Below are 18,777 nucleotides of genomic sequence, written 5' to 3'. Positions count from 1 at the left end.
CTGGCCTGGGTTCGGAGTGATCTGTGTCCAAGAGAGCAAATGAGCGCCCCTTGACTTTGAAATTCCTCCGGAAGAGTTCAGGAGACGTGTGAGGGATTGTGGGTAGACGTGAAGCGCCCCGAGATTCACCTGTTACCCGGCTGTCTGGGCTTCCAGTTGTTAAAGCGCTGACTCATTTCCACATCAGTTAAAGTGCTGACTCACTTCCACACCTGTTGATCAAGTGGTGACTCACTTCCACGCCAGTTGTTAAAGTGCTGACTCACCGCCACACCTGTGACACATAGTTATTGCCCCCTTGTGGGGGTACTATCTCTACTCTGGCTGCCCCCCCACACACCACTGACCCCCAAACTCCCCTGTTACCCAGCAGGAAAGGGTTAACTTCAGGGCCAGCCCGGGGTGGGGGGGTGGCAGATCTGGTTGTGAACTGTTTGGAAGATGGCCCAGGATTTAAGGTGGGCTTTATTTATCCCCCGCAGGAAAGTGAGTCTGGGGGTAGAGGGGCCGGGTGGGCATGGCTGGAGCGCTCCCGCTCCGTGGGAAGTGGCCGTGGTCCTGCCCCTGCTTACACCACCGCCAGGGTCTCTTCCCAGCCCGGGCCGGCCGCCAGCCCCGCGGAAGCTGCAGGCGGCCCCGTCCATCACGGGGTGTTTCGTTAGACCTTGGACAGCATCCATAATGGGATAAAGCTTCAGTACTAGGGGAAGAACGGTGTAACTTCTCCGTGGCCAGTTTGTTTTTTATCAACAGTAATTTCCGAAGACGTCCCACTCCCTCCTGAGCCGCCGTTAATAGCCTGGCGGCCTGTCTGTTCTGATGTGCAAATGAACAGATGTGGACGCAGACAGGGATGCCTTGCCTGCCTCCCTCCGTCCCTGGCCTCTGGCATGGAGTTAGAAAAGCCGTGCTTTGTGCTTCCAGATAAAAGGAGGGACCTTCTCCTCCACTGCCAGGGGTCCAGGGGCCACCATGTGCCTCCTGCTGCCCCCGAGGCCCTGGGCAGCCAGGCCTATGCCGGGGAGCCCGAGGCTGACCACCTGAAGCCCTTCTCCTCTCTTCTTATTAACGTGTTAATTATTCAGCCAGCGCTTCCTGACCCCCGGGTTGGCCACTTGGGATGGGGTGCTGATGGCCGTGACTTTGCGGCGTCTGCTGTGTGGCACGCGCTGTTCTGGATAGATGGGCGTCTGCCGTAATTTAATCTTCCAGCAACCTTCTGGTGTAAGTGATGCTATCACCATTTGATTTATTTATTGTTTAGGGTTGATTTATTTATTTGAAAGGCGAAGTGACAGAGACAGACAGAGATTTCCATTTGCTGATTCATCCCCCAAATGGCTACAGTGGCTGGGGCTGGGCCAGACGGAAGCCAGGAGCCAGGAGCTCCATCCAGGTCTCCCCATGGGGACAGGGGCCCGGATACTTGGACATCCTCCAGTGCCTTTCCAGGCTCATCAGCAGGAAGCTGGTTCAGAAGCAGAGCAGCTGGAACTAGAACCACTACTCCAGGATGGGATACCGGCATCACAAGTGGTGCCTTAACCTGCCTCGAATGGCCAGCCCCTGCTGTCACTGTCTTAATGATGAAGAATTTGAGTTTCAAGCAAGTAAAAGAATTAAAAATGTTTATTAATAATGAGCTGAGCACTCGTTAGCCTAAGCCTTGTGTTAAATTTTGAGTCTAACTGCACTTCGCATTATTTGGGAAATTGTTGAAACCATTCTGTGAAATCGGCACCATATCCCCATTTTACACATGGGAGGGCTGCGGCTCAGCGAGGGGAAGCTGTACACCCCTGGCCGCACAGATCATGGTGGAACCAGCATTTGAACCTAGGTCAGCTTGTGCTCCAGGGCTGATGCCATCCAGTCTCCGGAAGCGAGTTTGCACGGCTCAGCCTGAAGGTCTTGCGCACAGCTCCGTCGCAGCCTTGCTGTGAACTGCCCGTTTACAGAGATAACACGTTTAACAGTCCCGGAGCTTGTGTTTTGCATATGTTCCATTGCCAGTAGCGGCAGAATTGCTTCTTTGCTGAGCCAGGAGTTTCTCCAGCTCCGCTTTTCTTGTCCTTAGTGGGCAGGCGGAAGGGGAGAGCCTGTGCCGGCCGCCCGGGGTGAAGGCTGTCTACGCGCTCCTCAAAGCTGCAGCAGGTGCCCGTGCACGGCACGTGGGGAGTGGTCACATGGGCTGTGGGGCTCCTAGGCCTCCCGGGAGCCAGGCCTTGGGCAGCCGTGGAAGACGGTGGCTGTGGCATCCTTTCTTAGCCCCAGCACCCTCCGCCCTGAGCTCCTGGCGTGACAGGAAGTGCAGCCTCCTGCTGCCCAGTGCTTTTCCTCTGCTTCGCTGCCCTTCAGCTTAGGGCCCTGGGAACCACGCCCTCCTGGCATTGGGCCGTCCACTCTCAGCCTGCATCCGGGGGCTGTTTGGGGGTGGCTTTTAGGAGCATTGTGTTTAACAGACAGGGCACACAAGCATGAAAGGGTTTTATTGACATTAACAGCAAAGGTTCGTGACAATGGTTTGGCTGATAGTGAGTTTTTCAGGCCTGGAACGCAGAGCAAGGTGGGGACCCAGGGAGCTGGCAGGGTCAGCGCCGGGGCCTCCAGCCTTCAGGGACAGGTGGAAAGGTGCACGTGGGTGTGAGGGAGGACCAGGGACAAGCCCAGAAGAGGGAGAAATGAACTGGCGGTGGGGGGCACTGATCCATTTGACAGTTGGGGAAATCGAGGCACAGCGTGAGCAGAGTGAGAGCAGGGATGATGTGTGGTCCTCATGCAGAAAAGCCACACCCCACTTGGGGCCCTAGAAGCAAGTGGCCGGCAGGCTCGCTCCTGGGAATCACCCAGCCCGTGCTCCCTCCCTGGCCCCAGAACAGAGTTCTCAGTCGTGAGGACTTCCCTCCTCCTCCTGGAGACGGCTTCATTCCTGGGGAGGCCGTCGGGTGCCCACAGCTGGCGTTTCAGAGGCATCCTCGGGGAGGAGTGTGGCGTGTGTCATGGGCCCCGGTTGTGCGGCTCTCGTGGGTGTGCGCTCAGAGCTCGCAGGGCGTGTGTGCAAACACACGTGTGCGTAGGCTCGTGTGCGGCAGCTTCTCCACGCATCTCTGCGAGGTGTCTCCCACTCTTGTTGGGGACCCGGCCGGGGTGTGACAGTGCGGCGGTGCCGCCACCGCAGCTCTGTGGGGCTGTCCCTCAGTGTCCCCTTCCAGGACCATACCTGAGGTGACCGGAGAGGGCCCTGCGGTGGCTGGGTCTGGTTGATGCCCACGCACGGCCCCCGACGTGCTAGCCCGCACATCAAGTGCACTCCAGCAGTGAGGGCCTGCTCCCTGCTGGACACAGAGGATTCCCTTTTTAAAAGCGGTTTTGGATTTTATTTGTATTTGTTTGAAAGGCAGAGTGATAGAGAGAGGGACAGGACAGACAGAGTCCCCCATCCACTGGCTCTCTCCCTAAATGCTTTCAGCAGCAAGGGCTGGGCCAGGCTGGAGCCAGGAGCTCCATCCGGGTCCCTCATGGCAGAGACAGGGATTCAAGTACCTGGCCCGGCGAGAGCGTCGGCAGCAAGCTGAATCGGGCAGAGCCGGGGCGGGAACCCCGGCTCTATATGGGACACAGGTGTCCCAAGTGGCATCTTGGCCTCCGCCCCAAACACCTGCCATGGCTTTCTTCCCCGGAAATAGCTCTCCCCGCCCAGAAGAGCTTCCTTCTATCGGCCGACACCACACCTTCCCCCACCAGTGTCCTCCCTGCGGCTCCCAGGGGGCAGGCAGGCTCCTGTCCAGGACACGAGGTCAGAGCCCACGGAAGGTCATTCATTGACCCAGATGTGGGGAGCCAGGGGCCATGGAGGAAAGTCAGGCTGACGCCAGGCTCCTGCTGGGTTGTCCGTGTGGACGGTAGGCCGGCCACTACGAAAGGGGGCAGGAGGGAGCTGTCATTCGTAAAGCCATGCCCCGCTGGCACCCAGTGGTGTCTGTGTGGGTGCCGTGTGTTCCCCAGGGCTCCAAGCGTGGCGTCCTGACGAGGAGACGACAGCTGCCCCCATGCTGATTCCATCAGCACCCATTGTACACTTCATTACAATACCACAGCATACCCCACAGACATGTATGACCAGTGCATGTTAATAAAATGTAGTAAATGTTTAGGGAGATGGACATCGTGAACGTGTCCAGATGCTCACACTCAACCCCCAAACACGTGCGAGTGTAATAAAGAGTGTGCAACAAAAGGTGGACGGTCCCCGCAGCGAGGAGGGGGCCAGGCCCCGAGTCCCTGAGTCCCCGTGGCTCCTCCCGAGGGTGGGGCTGTCCGTGATCAGGACCCTTCCTGCCATGTGCTGGGCCTCTGACCTCCATGCCGCTTCATCCCGGCAGGCATCTACATTGGGTGCTTCCGCGATGCCGGCCAGGAGAGAACACTGAAGGGGGTGGTGTTCTATGACCTGAGGAAGATGACCGTCGCCCACTGCCAGGATGCGTGTGCTGAGCGGTGAGTGCCGGGGCCCCACAAGGTCGGCTTTGCTGGCACAGCGCTCGGGGGACAGTCCCCGAACAAGGTGACCCTTTGGCTGCCAGTGGCTGATTGCCGTGGTGCAGTCACACCTCGATTCATCAGATCCCAGTGTCCGTAGGAAAGGATGTTATGGGCGGGTGGTGCCAGGCGCCGGGCGCTCCGTCCGGGTCTCCCAGGTGGATACAGGGGCCCAAGCACTCGGGCCTCCTCCACTGCTTTCCCAGGTGCATTAACAGGGAGCAGGATCGGAAGCGGAACAGAAGGAAATCAAACTGGTGCTCTGATGTGGGATGCTGGCAGCGTAGGCAGAGGTTCAGCTGCTGAGCCACACCCCCAACCCAGGAAAAGTATTTGTCTTGTGTTCATGACAAGATATGCCTATTCGGATACTGCCGGCTCGCCCAGTAGTTCTGGGGCACTTCTCCCTTGGCATGGACCAGTCCCTGTTGTCCCCACTAGGATGCACTCTGTGTGTGTGCGTGCGTGCGTGCATGAGTGTTTTTGCACTTGCCTGGGTGTGCGCACCTACCTGTGCTTGCTGGAAGCAGGTGAAACAGAGTCAGCACACGGCGTTTGTCATTTGTTTCCAGCCCGGTAGCTTTCTTCCTGTTTGCTACGTCATATAAATCCTCAGTACCCTCTGTCAGGTAGCGAGGCCATTTTACAGGTGGAAAAATGGGGGCTGGAGACAGAATGGACGGGATCTCTACCTGTACGCACTGCACAGTCTAGCTGAAGCCAGAGCTAAGGGTGATACAGGCTCGTTTGGGTCTGAGAGTTCAGGAAGCTAGGCCTTGGAGCGTCTCACAGCGAGTCGGAGGCCAGACGGGGACTAGAAGCATCTGCACGGATCTTCCATCCAGGCCTGTGCCGCCCAGGCGCCCTGCAAAGGGAGTTTGAAAACAGGGGCTGCTTTGTGCAGTTCGGCCCTGCACAGTCCGTTTCCAGGCATTTCCTATGGCCTCGCACCTGACAGTGGAGAAGCGGGCTGTGCCATAGTGCCGGTCCATGAGCCGGGGCACGCTGTCCCCTGGGGATTGTTGTGTGCCTGCTGCCATTCACTGCGTGCCCCCCCCCCCCCGGTCTGATGCAGCCCATCCCCACCTGTAGGCCTTGCCTTCACACCCACGAGTGGATTAGGAGGTTGGAGGCCAAGCCCGTGGGGAACACCAAACACCTAAACCTGTATCCAAACCCTAGCACCGTGCATCGGCTCCTTCCCTCCCCCCGCAACCCCGTGAGACCCAGGTTCCCAGCCTGTGACCTGTATCTTTTCGTAACCCAGAACCCTGGATGTCACCTTAGGGGGCAGAAACCGGGGGTGACAAGAGGACCAGTGGGGCAGGTGAAATTTGTTTGTCACAAAGGAAAGTCTGAGCCTTGCACTCTGTCACATGACCCTCACGTGAGCCCCAAGGCCTCCCACCTGCTGACGCCCCCTCGCCCGGACCCAACCTCAGCTTCAAGTTCAACCCCTATTCCAGCTCCAGAGCCTCCTGAGCCAGCCAGGCCCCGTGTCCCTGCAGGTCCTACGTCTATGCCGGCCTGGAGGCCGGAGCCGAGTGCTACTGCGGGAACCGGCTCCCAGCGACACGCGTCGGGCTGGACGAGTGCAACCAGGAGTGCAAAGGGGAGAAGGGCACAGCGTGCGGGGCCGTGGGCCGGCTCTCCGTGTACCGGGTGGAAGACCTGCAGCCGGGCTCCCGGAAGCGTGAGTGTGCTAGCCTCTCCCCAGCTCTGCTCAACCCATGGGCCCTCACTGCCCCCTGCAGCCGCTCACCCAAACTGCGGAGGGCCGGGGCGGGCAGAACCTGTGCCCTGCCTCCCCCGTCGTCTTCCCCAGAGGGGCTCCCAGCAAGGGGGGGGGTGGTGGTTAGGGTCCCTCAAAGACGATTTCTGAGTTTGTGTCCGAGGCCCACCTGTCCCTGTCCCTCACAGCAGAGAAACCAATGAGGAGGCCTGAGGCCTGATACGCCTTGGATGTGCTGTGCGTCTTCAGGCAGCTCAGTGGCCCTCTCTAGGTTCGTGTAGTGAACTGCAGCAGCAGACCTAGATGGCTAGAATGAGGTGGATCAGAGAATCTGAAAAGTTCCAGCTAGGAATGCTGGATGAAACTGAGCATTTTAAATGCATAGCTTAATTAGCAGCAAAGAAAAGCAATCCGTGTGTCCAGACAGAGAGAAGTAGGAACCACAGAGGTGAGAGAAAGGGACATCACTGTGTAGCTCTGGGTCCAAGCACGGGCCTTGCCGGGCTCGGTGGCCTCAGGGGTGATTTTCACGGCTGAGCGGGGTGGGGAGGGAGGCCTGAGACCTGGCATGCCGTGGGGCTTGGGCTTCAAGCCCCTGTGTACGGTAGAATTCGAATGTCACTGAAATGCACCTGGTGAAAGTCTAGAGACATCGGCTTTGCTTCTGTCGCCCACTGGTTAAGGGACAGATGTGCACTCCCTCAGGGCAGCCCCAGCTCGTGAGCCGGCTGGACCTGCTGTCACGCTGATGTGGAAAATGGCAGCCGCTCGCTGTGGCAGGCTGGAGCCCCGTGTGGTTGATGGCGGCTTCCGCTCGCTCCCCAGGGGCTGAGCAAGAGGCAACCAGGCGGCCGCTGTCGTCAGTTGCAGCTTCGAGCTGCCAGGGTGCTCTCCCAGAGAGCTGGGACCAGGGAGCTTGGCCCCTAGCACATCCAGGCCTCTGCCCCTCGGGGATGCCCTTCTGCCCTTGGTGGCCCTGGGCTGTTGTCCGGGGAGCAGACAGAAGGGTGTAGGAGAGACCGCCCGAGGTGGCCTCCTGGTGCCATCGGTGAGGTCCAGAGGCAGCTCCTGCAGCCTCACCAACTGCCCCTCCCCCGTCACAGTTTCTGTAGGATCCTGGCCTGCGGGGAGCACAGTGTGGCCCCCAGGCAGCCTCCCCTGGGAGCTCCATTCTGCAGCCGGGGACTCCCCGGCACGCTGGTCCCTCCAGCCTCCCTGGGTCCTGTGTGTCCTTCTGACTCTCCTCTCCTACATACTGCCCTAGTGGGTGGCCGAGGACCGGGGCCTGGTCCACCTAAGTGTTTCTGAGTCCTGGGAAGGAGTTTTGTGGGCCAGTGCTAACCGTCACCCTCAGCCCCACCAGGGGAGAGCCGTGGGTGCCTCGGTGTTACCAGGGGAGAGCCCGTGGGTGCCTTGGCCCTACCAGGGGAGAGCCGTGGGTGCCTCTGCCCCACCGGGGAGAGCTGTGGGTGCCTGGTGCTGCTCCTGGTGTGGAGGTGGGAAACAGGCGCAGGCATTCTGACTCTGAGGCGGGCCAGAGTGGAGTGGCAGAGGTGGCCCCGGTGGAAGCTGGGCTGCTTCCCTGCACCACCTCTGTGCCCTGGCTGGGGTCGACCCGGGTGGGCTTCCAGATGCAGGGTCTCTGCTGCTTGGAACAGTGTCACGTAGCTCTGACTAGAGAACACCCAAGGGTGCAGGGAGAGCCAGGGAGGTGCCAAGTCCCGGGAAACCTGCTGTCAAGAACAAACATGGAATGAGAACCTTGATGCTGCCAGAGAAGCTTGGTGAGGTCAGCAAGTATGGGGGAGGGGGCAGAGCCGGAACATTCCGGAAGGTTCCTTTTAGCACCAGGGACGCCAACAGAAGGTCTAGAGGGCAGCTTCGTGAGGGGCTTCCCTTGGGAGCCATCTTGAGGAGTCGTCTCAGGGTTCAAGATCAGAGAGGGAAACCCCGCTAGAAGCATAGTGGTGGCGGTGGCACCAGGGCCACGGCGAGAGGGCACGTGGCAGGATTTCAGGCGTCCAAGTCGACTTTTCTCGTGGTGCTCTCGGAGGACAAAGAAGGGTCCAGGGAGTCAGCCTGCAGGTCGCCTGCTGTGGCATCCTGGCATAGTCAGGCATGCGGGCCCCCGTCAGCGTCCCTGGCCGCCCAGGGGCTCAGCTTAGCCCCCGCCCCCCGTCCAGGACAGCTTGCTTGCGGACTCGAAGTCCGCCCCTCCTCACAGGTGTGCTCCTCTCTCCGGGGTCTCTCTTGTGCCAGCGCCGTCCTCACCCTCACCCGTTTCCTTCTCCACAGGGCGGACTGCCACCTACCGCGGGTGCTTCCGAGTGCCGGACAATGTCACCCACGCCTTCCCCGACTCCCTGCTGCAGACCAACATGACCCTGGAGACGTGCTCCGGATTTTGTTCTCAGAAAGTAAGACCTGTCGGAATTTCACAGGCCTTTCCCGGAACCATCCGGAGGCGTGCCTGTGTGGTGGGGGTCTCCGTGCTGGCCTGCAGGTTGTGCACTGTGGCAGCCCGGGGCGGGGGAGCTGAGGAGGGCTGGTGATGTGAGGTCAGAGGTGCAGTGGTCAGCCGGGGTGTGCCTTTGCTGTGCAAGCTCTTGGCATGAGTGTCAGGTGTTGAATAGACTTGGTTCGGAAGCAAGAAGGTGCTGGCTTGGGCCTGCTGGCGGGCTCCGGTTGTCTGCAGTGACAGTGTGGGGCCGTGACTCGGACCCCGGGGACCATGGTCAATGCACCTGCTCCTTCAGCTCAGCCTGGGCTGAGGAGCGGAATGTGACGCCGTGTGTGGGTTGCGCCAGGCCCCAGACACCCCTGTCCCTGCGTCATATGCTGGCTCTGTGATGGGAACCCAGCACTGGCCAGGGACAGACCAGCCGGGTGTGGGAGAAACCCCACAGGGTGTGTCCAGAGAGCTCGGCCAGAGCCTCGGGCTGGAGTGCAGGCACCTGCAGGTGGCAGGGAGAGGCTGTGGTTCTAGAAGTGGCCGTGGGGGGCTGTAGGCTGGTGTTCGGTCATCTTGAGTGAGGCTGTGGCCCGTGGCAGTGTAGCAGAACTGGGCTACATGGAGGTGTGCCTTGCCCGCCACCACTGAGGATGCAAATGGTCTATAGATGCTGGCATTCGTGGGTTGTGCTGTTCCCAGCGCGTTAGGTGTGTCAGCTCCTCTGTTCCTTACCAGATAGGACCAGGGTTATCTCTCTCTACTTGGGAGGTCAGGAAACCGAGGCCCGGATTCACACAGGCCGTCTGTGCTGGAGCTCGGATTTGAACTCTGCCAGCTCCAGCACCTGCTGGTGGTGTGAGGGGGCATGGGTGGGTGCCAGTGAAGCAGGTGTGAGTGGACCCCAGGGAGCCCCACGGCTGCTGTGCCCCCTGCCTGCCCTCCTCCTGCTCCCACCACCCGCGGCTCTCCCCAGACACTCCCCGCCCCGGGGCGGGGTGGGGATGAAGGAGACTTTTCCTCTTGTCCCAGCACATCCTTCAGTGCACGTCTCCCATGTCACCAGAGCTTCCGAGGCCACTGCAGAGGATGTCTTGGGCGTCAGGGCTCACAGGACACAATGCGAGGACTTGACTGATTCAGACACCTGGCCTGGGGACCTCTTCTTCCCCTCTGGTCCTTGTGGGAGCAGCGCTGTGGGCAGAGGCGGCGGAGACGCCCCTGGGCTGCTGGCCCCTGCTCATTCCGCCCCTTCAGGGCTTCCGTGGCACCTGCAGTTCCCTCTCCCCACCGAGATCAGAGGAGCATGAGCTGGAGGCGGGCCTCCCCCAGCCAGCAACCTTGGGGGGAGTCCTGGCATGTCCCGGGCACCGGGCCAGGGGCCTTCTCGTGGGTCGGTCTTCCCAGCAGCTATGCCAGGGGAGAAGTGCAGCGGGCAGCAGCGGCTCCAGAAGCAGTGCAGATCTGGAGAGGGTGCGCGTGTTCGCGAGCAGGTGCAGAGGGAGCGCTGACATCACAGCCTGCACTCCCTGTGTGCTGTGGCCGCTCCAGGTATGGCGCTGGGGAAGACAAGAACACACAAGAGGACTGGGAGTGCGCAGCCACCATGCCTGTGTGCTCAGGGGCGGGCGGGGTGGGGGGGCTCAGGTTACTTTTCATTCTATTAATTTTATTTAAATAAAGAGAGGGAGAGAGGAGACACTGGGTGTCCTCCGTACTCTGGTTCATTCCCCCGCATGCAGCCGGGGCTGGGCCAGGCTGAGGCCAGGAGCCCAGAACTGTGTCTGTGTCTCCCAGCACTTGAGCCATCACCCACTGCCTCCCAGGGTGCGCACGTGCAAGAAGCTGGATCAGAAGCCAAGGAGCCAGGCCTGGAAGCAGGCACTCCCAGTCTGGCACGTGGGCCTCCCAAGGGGTGCCAAATGCCTGCCCCTCAGATTAGTTTGAAGGGAGTCAAACGCTCACGTGGAGCACAAGAAGTACATAGCCCAGGGCTCGGGGGGAAGCCCTCCTCTCACTCCTGTGACCTCCCCACCGGGCTGCCACTGTCAGAGAGATTCAGGCCGTCCAAGCCCTTGCTCCTCGCCCGTTCCCCTCCCAGCCCTGCAGACAGGAGCGAGCGCACGCGTCCCACGCTGAACACATTGTCAGCCGACAGAGCGCCGCGTCTTGGAGAGTGCTCCCTCGTCAGAACAGAGAGCGCCGCCCCCTCCTTTTCCCATTCCAAGGATGCCCCACGATTTATTTAACCAGTCCCCTACTGCTAAGCATTGAAGTTCTTTTCAGCCTTTTGCTTTTACAGACTATCCTTAGGTGGTTTTGTGTGAGCGAATCCGTTAGAAACCAAACCCAAGGCAAAAACCACTCCTGGACGAAGCGGGGTGAGAGAGCCTGCGTCCTTCCCGCTCTAGTTAACTTTGCAGTGTCGCCCTCGGCCAAGGGCGTGCTAATTTTATACCCTTTCCACTGATGTTGACTTGGGATGCTTTTGGGGGAGGGTGGGTCGCCAGCAGCACCTTGAGCAGGTGCCCCGGGGTATTTTGGGGGTGCCTCCCCTGGGGCTGCCCGTCAGGGCCCAGAGGGCTCTGCTTTGCGGTTATAGACAAGAAGGTAAAGGCTTCAAATTGCTGGGGCTGACGCTGGCAGGGAGGGCGTGGTGATAAAGGAGGGAGTCGATCCAGGAGAGGCTGCAGGACCCGGATGTACCTGAGAGGACATGGGGACTTAGAAGAAGGGGAAGCGGGACCCAGCTGGGGTGGGGGGTACAGACTTGGCCAGCTGGGGAGGGTCGCTCGGGGAGGCGGCAGCCCTAAGGGCTACCCCGAGATGCCTCGGTGAAGCGGCCATGGAGGTCAGCCTGTGAGCCGGCTGCAGAGTTAGGGACGCTAAGGCAGCAGGGCAAGGATGGTGCCTGGGACGTGGCGCATCCAGGCCAAGCTGTGATGCACCCCACGGAGCGAGCCCCTCTCCCTCTGCCGCCCTGGACGTCGGGGTAACTGGGACTCAAGCCTTCTGCGTTGTTGGGCTCCTGCTCTCAGCTCCACAGGTGTCGGGATCCTCACGTCAGGCCCCAGGAGGCTTTGCTGTGGTGCAGGACACAGCCTCAGCCCCAGCCCCTACCTGCCATATGCTGGTAGCACCACTTCTTACTGCAGGGGCGGTTCCAACGCCAGACATTGCCACGGGTTCCCTGGGTGACAAAATCCACCAGGCCTGGTGGGGGCCTGGTGGGGGGCTCACAGCCCTGGAGAGCCTGCTTCCCCTTGCTGGGCAGCCGTGCCCAGGCCTGGGTCTGAACCCTGGTGAACCACCGTCCTTTCTAACTTGTTGCTGAAAATGAAGAAGCTGTGGTGTAGCGGCTAAAGCTGACGCCTGCGGCACCGGCATCCCACATGGACGCTGCTTCCTGTCCTGGCTGCTCCACTCCATCCAGCTCCCTGCTGATGCGTCTGGGAAGGCAGCAAAATGGGAGACCCGGATGAAGCTCCTGGTCTCTGGCTTCGGATTGGCCCAGCCCTGGCCGTCGCGACCATTTGGGGAGTGAACCAGGAGACCAGGAGATGGAAGATAATCTCTCTCTCTGCCCTTCAATAAATAAATAAACCTTTAAAAAAAATGAAGAAGCAAATACTGCCTCTGGCATCGAAGTCAGCTGAGCCTGCCACGGACCCAGGTGCTCGGAGGCCGAGGAGCGCCAGGCTCTGCCTCTGGGGAAAGGCCGCTGGCGGGGAGGCTGTAAAGGCTTCCTCACATCCAGGCTTGGCTGCAAAACAGGCCCCAGTGCCCTGAGCTGTGAGAACAGGGCGGCGAGAGTGACGCCACCGTGGCATCCAGCGGGCTGTGACGTAGCTATGGAACGTGTGTTCCAAGACTGTATGATGGGAAGCGCTCACGTTCAGTGGGGCAGCGCTAAGCTGGGAGTGGCGTCTGGGCGCTTAATTGGGGCCGGCTGTGGCAGCAGGGCGCAGAGCGGCAGCTGTGAGAGGTGGGGTGTTGGGGGCGGGGAGAGAGGGGGCGCCCTCCTTGAGCACCAGTCCTGGGGCTTCTGAAACTGACCTCAGATCAAACTCTACCGTTTTCTGCAAGTTTATGAAAATGGGTCTGGGGCGCTCCAGGAGTGCTGTTTGCAGAGTGTTTGTGGGGTGGGGGTGGGGCTCAGCATCTGACTGGTGTGAGTCTCTGCCAGCCAGAGGGGCTGGACTGGTGTCCTGGGATTTTAAAGCCCAGTAGAAGGATCTTGTCCCATTTTCCTCCCTCCTTTTGGAGATGGAAGCCTGCTGCCCTGTGCGGCCTTGGGCATCCCATCCTGTCGCCTCCTGTGTGGTTGAAATGCAGAGAGGAGATTGCATATTCGCGTTGCTACCAAGTCTCATCTGGGGCACTTGATTTGGAAGCCTGATCCTTGGCCGCGAGTAGCTAGCCCGTTTGTGGGGGCCGGCATCCCGCAGCGCCATCTGCAAGTAGGTTGCTCACGTGGGGTGCCCCCCACCCTGCTGTGCCTGTGCACTGAGGTTGGCTCCGCCTGCAGCTGTTCGCAGCTCTGCTGATAAAGGAGCCGGGGAGGGAGGAGGAAGAGGAGCGCTGCATCTTCTCCTGGGCCTCTTTCAGCCTGTTTTGGGTGTCTGCGTTCTGTGTGCAGAATACGGGTTCTTTTCATTTTTCTGGCCATTTCATAGTGACGCCGGCCAGCACCCTGTGAAATGGAAACATTCCTGGGAGCCCTGCGTGCTCCCTGCTGGGGGAGCTGCTTAAATCCTCGTGACTCCTACAGAGACCAGTGGTTTCCACGGGGCCCTGAATTTCCCGTCTCTCCCGGAGGCGAGGCCTGTGAGAGCCTAGGTTTTATGAACTACAGCACTGATATTAAGAGGTTTCCCTTTGCCAACGTACCGTGCAGTCATTCTAATGGATGATAGAGCGCCACGTTGGGTTTCTTACAAAAGTCAGTGTGTGCTTGTCTGTAACTGGGCTGTGTGTGTGTGCACCTGCTTGTGTTACAGAGTTATAATGCACGCCTATTTTAGACTCGCTTGTAACTTTACCACAGCAGAGAAAACAAATGAGAGCGTTTACATTTGGGGCTTTGATTCTAGGTGTGTGCGTGTGGATTTCATGTCCATCCTGTAATTGTTCCTTCTCCCATGTACTGTCTTGTGAACGTTTCCTTTTGCTGCACTGTGCCTTTTGTGGCTGCAAAACATTCGGCCTCTATCGATGGGCATTTAGGCCAGTTCCTCTTTTGTTTTGTTATAAACAACACTTCCGTGAACATCCGTGGCCTGTATTATCAGATGTGAATTGTCGGAGCAAGGGATATGTACAGCTTGCATGTATACTTCTGAAACTTCTGGAACACAATGAGACTGAGTCTCCTAGGCCCATTCTTAAGTCGCTAAAAGGGAAGCTTTAGGTTCTGGGTTCTTGTCCCTGCTCTGCCCCTGTCTAATTTTGTGATCCCAAGCCTAAGTTTTCTTATATGCTGAATGGGATTGGCTGAGGTTAAACTGTCCCACTAGATTGTGATGAGGGTTTGGTGAGGTTGTGGTCTGCATTGTTGGTGATGCTGTGGTCTCCGTTATTGGTGACGCTGTGGTCTGCATTGTTGGTGATGCTGTGGTCTCCATTGTTGATAATGCTGTGGTCCATGTTCTTGATGCTGTGGTCTGTGTTGTTGGTCATGTGGTCTACGTTGTTGGTGATACTGTGGTCTACATTGTTGGCCATGTTGTGGTCTCTGTTGGTGACACTATGGTCTATGATGTTGGTGATGCTGTGGTCTGTGTTGTTGGTGATGCTGTGGTCTATGTGGGTGATGCTGTGGTCTGTGTGGGTGATGCTGTGGTCTGCATTGTTGGTCACGTTGTGGTCTCCGTTGGTGACACTATGGTCTATGATGTTGGTGATGCTGTGGTCAATGTTGTTGGTCACATTGTGGTCTACGTTGTTGGTGGTGCTGTGGTCCATGTAGGTGATGCTGTGGTCTGCATTGTTGGTCACACTGTGGTCTACATTGGTGACACTGTGGTCTATGATGTTGGTGATGCTGTGGTCTGTGTTGTTGGTCACATTGTGGTCTACGTTGTTGGTGATACTGTGGTCTATGTGGGTGATGCTGTGGTCTGCATTGTTGGTCACATTGTGGTCCACATTGGTGACACTGTGGTCTATATTGTTGGTGACGCTGTGGTCTGTGTTGTTGGTGACGCTGTGGTCTCCATTGTTGGTAATGCTGTGGTCCATGTTGTTGATGCTGTGGTCTGCGTTTTTGGTCACGTGGTCTACATTGTTGGTGATGCTGTGGTCTACATTGTTGGCCACATTGTGGTTTGCATTGTTGGTCACGTTGTGGTCTCCATTGCTGACACTGTGATCTATGTTGTTGGTCTGTGGTGTTGGTCACATTGTGGTCTACGTTGTTGGTGATGCTGTGGTCTGCATTGTTGGTCACATTGTGGTCTCCGTTGGTGACACTATGGTCTGTGATGTTGGTGATGCTGTGGTCTGTGTTGTTGGTCACATTGTGGTCTGTGTTGGTGACGCTGTGGTCCATATTGTTGGTGACTCTGTGGCCTACATTGTTGGTGATGTTGTGGTCTGCATTGTTGGTGATGTTGTAGTCTGCATTGTTGGTGACTCTGGTCTGCATTGTTGGTGGCACTGTGGTCTGTGTTATTGGTGACACTGTGGTCCATATTGTTGGTGACTCTCTGGTCTACATTGTTGGTAACAATGTGGTCTACATTGTTGGTGATGCTGTGGTCTGCGTTGTGGGTGATGTGGTCTGCACTGTTGATCACATCGTGGTCTATATTGAGAAGTAAGCATTCCACATGATGACAGTCATGGCCATTCTCATTCAGCTTCTCTTCACTCCTTGGCTATGTGGGGGATATTTGAGAAGTTACTAAAGTGAGGAGCAGGTCCCTTCCCCATTTGCAGAAACCCTGGTGCCGTGGGACCCTGGTGATATTGTAGTTCAGAACCGCGTGTTTCAGCCTCCTCAGATTGGTGCTGTTTGGCTTTGGTGGGGAGAGGATGTCAGGAGTCTCTGGGGCAGACCAGCTTCCTGGGGCTCAGGTCTGCAGAAAGCCGTCTGCCCAAGGGGACATTGCTTGGGGCCCCTGGAGACATACAGTTTCCAGTCGCACCCGGCCCTTCCTCAAGTCTGCAGCATGGAGGTTTCAGCACCTGGGGAGGGCATCTAGAGGGGACTGGTGAGTCAGCCCTTGACGTGGGCAACCACAGGTGTGGGGGGTGGAGGGGCCCCTGCCCTGCCCCCCTGCATTCGGCCTCCCGTGGGCTCAGCCCATCCCAGTTGCTGAGTGTCCACTTTGTGAAAAGCCCCTGGAAAGCATGTTAGCCCCCAAATGCCCCTAAGGATGGAGAAATCAGGACTTAACCTCACACCCGTGGATTTCTGAGCCCTTAAGTAGTAGGCTCTGCCCCTTTTTGCAGATGACAAAGTCAAGGCTCAGAGATGCCCAGTGCCTGGCCTGATGCTGAGCTTTGCACTGCTTCTGCCTCCCAGTAGCTCCGTCTCCAAACCCGGCCCTGCCACCAGCACCGTTGTCGGTGGCAGCGTTCCTGGACGAATGTTCGGTCACCTCCATGCTTGCCTGGAAGCAGAAGCTTGTCCCCAGGTGCCTCATTTCTGCAGCCCTTCGAGTGGGCGCCTTCGTCCCCTTTTATACTTGGGGGTCCCACTCTGCCTCCATGGGAAGGGAACTGCCATGGAGGCAGGAAGCTGGCAGAGCCAACCTCCACGCTGGTTTACAGATGGCACTGGAAAGCCATCCCGGCCGGTGTCTGCCTGCTGGGGGGTTGAGCTGTGCTGTGGCATCCAGGGTGGCTTATGTTCCAGAGAACCTGGCTGTGGGCTGTCTGCCCCCGAGCCTCAGTTTCCCCTGTGGTGACCTCTGAACTCTGCGTGCTTAAGGAGGAATGGAGAAAGAAGAGCTGAGGCCCAGATGGGCCCACCTGGGGCCTCGCTTCTTGCCTGGTGGAATGGCTGTTCCTCCACCCCTTGGCCACAGACCAAGTCCTTGCACGTGGGTGCCTCCCTCTCTGAGGGCCTTGCCCTTGCTGTGTCATGCCCTGGCTGCAAGCTGAGCCCTGCCCCATCCCAGACCCCCAGGCGTGGGCTGCAGGTGCATTGTCAGGAGGAGGGAGCGCTTTCTCCCTGCCCTTGGCACAGGCCCCTGCTTCTCCATCCCCTCGTCTGTCTGGAGGACCCGGCCCCGCATCTGTGTTCTTGCTTGCTTTTTCCGCTGCGCTTTCTCTGATCCTTTTCTTCGCTTTCTGTCTCAGCGAAGCTTGGAGTGCGGATGAGGGAAGCGGAGAAGTTGGCAGAGAGATAAGATTCATCAATATTTAATTTTTATGGAAATCATGTCCTAGAAATCCCCCAGGGGCTGGAAATTGTTCTGTGTTTTTAGAATCCAGTGATGTTGCTGAAGCGGTTATGTTGTAAATAAAACCGCATTACTGTCGGCAGCTCTGCAGACACCCGCAAACTTGACAGTTTAATCCACTCAAGGAAGCGAAGAGGTCTGGGTCACTGGTCACGGCAGTGCGTTCTGCAGCCCCGGGGATATGAGACCCGGAGGCATTAGCGTCCGCAGAGCTGCAGCCACGGACAGGGACAGGAGCCACGTGCGCCGTGCTGGGGGCGGTTCCTTGCTCCCTGCAGGAATCCCAGGACCACAGAACCCTGCTGGGGGTCCCGGTGGTGGGCAGGGCTTGCTCAGAGGCCAGGGCTTTCTGCCCTTCCCCCTTGCCCAGCGTGCAGGGGACCAGCAGAAGGAGCATAGCTGAAACTGCTGCCTGCAGCTCTGGAGATGGGATTTGGAAAGGCCATTCATTCATTCCTTCATTCCTTCATTTGTTCACCTTCAGCTGTTTGTTGTACACCTGCCACCTGCTCGGCAGCCTACTAGTTTCTGAGGATGGAACAGCACACAAAACACAGACGCGTGAAAAGCCCTGCTCGCGTTGTCCTGCAGAGACGCGGACAGTAAGGCAGCTAAATGAGTAAAACAGAGTACAAGGGCTCTTCGTGGGAAAGCGGGGTTGAAAGCTAGGTGCTGGAGCCAGCGCTGTGGTGCAGCAGGTTCAGCCACAGCCTGCAACACTGACATCAGAGTGCCAGATCGAGTCCCGGCTGCTCCACTTTTGATCCAGCTCTCTGCTAATGCACCTGGAAAACTGCAGAGGGTGGCCAACTACATGGGCCCCTGCCACTCACGTGGGATCCCTGAATGGCATGCTTGGCTCCTGGATTTGGCCCGGCCCAGCCCAGACCATGGTAGCCATTTGAGGAGTGAATCAGTGGATGGAAGATCTCTTGCTCTGTGTCTGTCTGTCTTTTTGTCAAACTGTCTTTCAAATATGTAAAAATCTTTTTTTAAAGTGTTTTTGTGCAAATAAATTTGGCAGTCCATGGAGAGTTTTATGTATTTTTCATGAACTTTTTGAAGGCTCCTCATATGCATGGATTTTTGCATTTATTTTCCTGCCCTAACATGAACTCATTTTGGAATTCCCTGTTTGCGTGTCCGGGGAAGTCACCTCGTATCTGTGGCCACTCTTCCTCTTTTTATTGGATGCTTGTCGTAGTGGATCAGGACAAAGCCCGATGGCCCTGTTTCCCTTACTTCCCTACTTGAAGACCCTGTTTCTGGGTCAGGTCGTATTCGCGGGTGCTGAGGAATTTAGGGGTGCAGCTCCACCCCTCACAGCCAGTGTGCACAGATTGGGGCGGGGGCAGTGTCTTGTTTCTGCGGCTCCCTGTGAAGAAGTTCTGATGTGGGGACAGCCTTGGGTGAGACAGAATCAGGGTTTTGTTTCAGAATTTTTAAAATATATTTCTTTGAAAGACAGTGAGAGACCCACAGAAATGTCACATCTGCCGACTCACTCCCCAGATGCCTCAGTAGCTGGGGCTGGGGACCAGGAGCCAGGCGCTCCTTCCAGCTCTCCCACAGGGGTGGCGGAGGCCCAAGCACCTGAAACGTCACTGCTGCTTTCTCAGCGTGTGCACCTGCAGGGAGCTGGAGTC

The 18,777-nt window shown here is 58.0% G+C and overlaps 1 protein-coding gene and 1 long non-coding RNA gene across 3 annotated transcripts in view; one reads left to right on the top strand and one right to left on the bottom strand.

Moving 5' to 3' along the window:
* The window catches only part of WSCD1 (WSC domain containing 1), a 36,881-nt gene that overhangs the window by 10,244 nt on the left and 7,860 nt on the right, over positions 1-18,777 (top strand). For both annotated transcript variants that reach the window (XM_017349124.3, XM_070060044.1), the window contains exons 3-5: positions 4,383-4,497; positions 6,048-6,232; positions 8,567-8,688. In XM_017349124.3, coding sequence (XP_017204613.3) covers positions 4,383-4,497; positions 6,048-6,232; positions 8,567-8,688 — 422 coding nt within the window. The remainder of the gene's footprint in view (positions 1-4,382; positions 4,498-6,047; positions 6,233-8,566; positions 8,689-18,777) is intronic.
* LOC127484450 (uncharacterized) lies at positions 1,255-8,007 on the bottom strand. The gene is made up of 3 exons (XR_011383288.1): positions 6,441-8,007; positions 3,827-5,404; positions 1,255-3,335 (listed from the first exon to the last, which is right to left on the bottom strand). It is a non-coding gene; the product is annotated as an uncharacterized lncRNA (long non-coding RNA).

This window comes from Oryctolagus cuniculus, chromosome 17 (assembly GCF_964237555.1).
Source record: "Oryctolagus cuniculus chromosome 17, mOryCun1.1, whole genome shotgun sequence".
Lineage (NCBI taxonomy): Eukaryota > Metazoa > Chordata > Mammalia > Lagomorpha > Leporidae > Oryctolagus > Oryctolagus cuniculus.
This window is presented reverse-complemented; position numbering and strand designations above follow the sequence as displayed.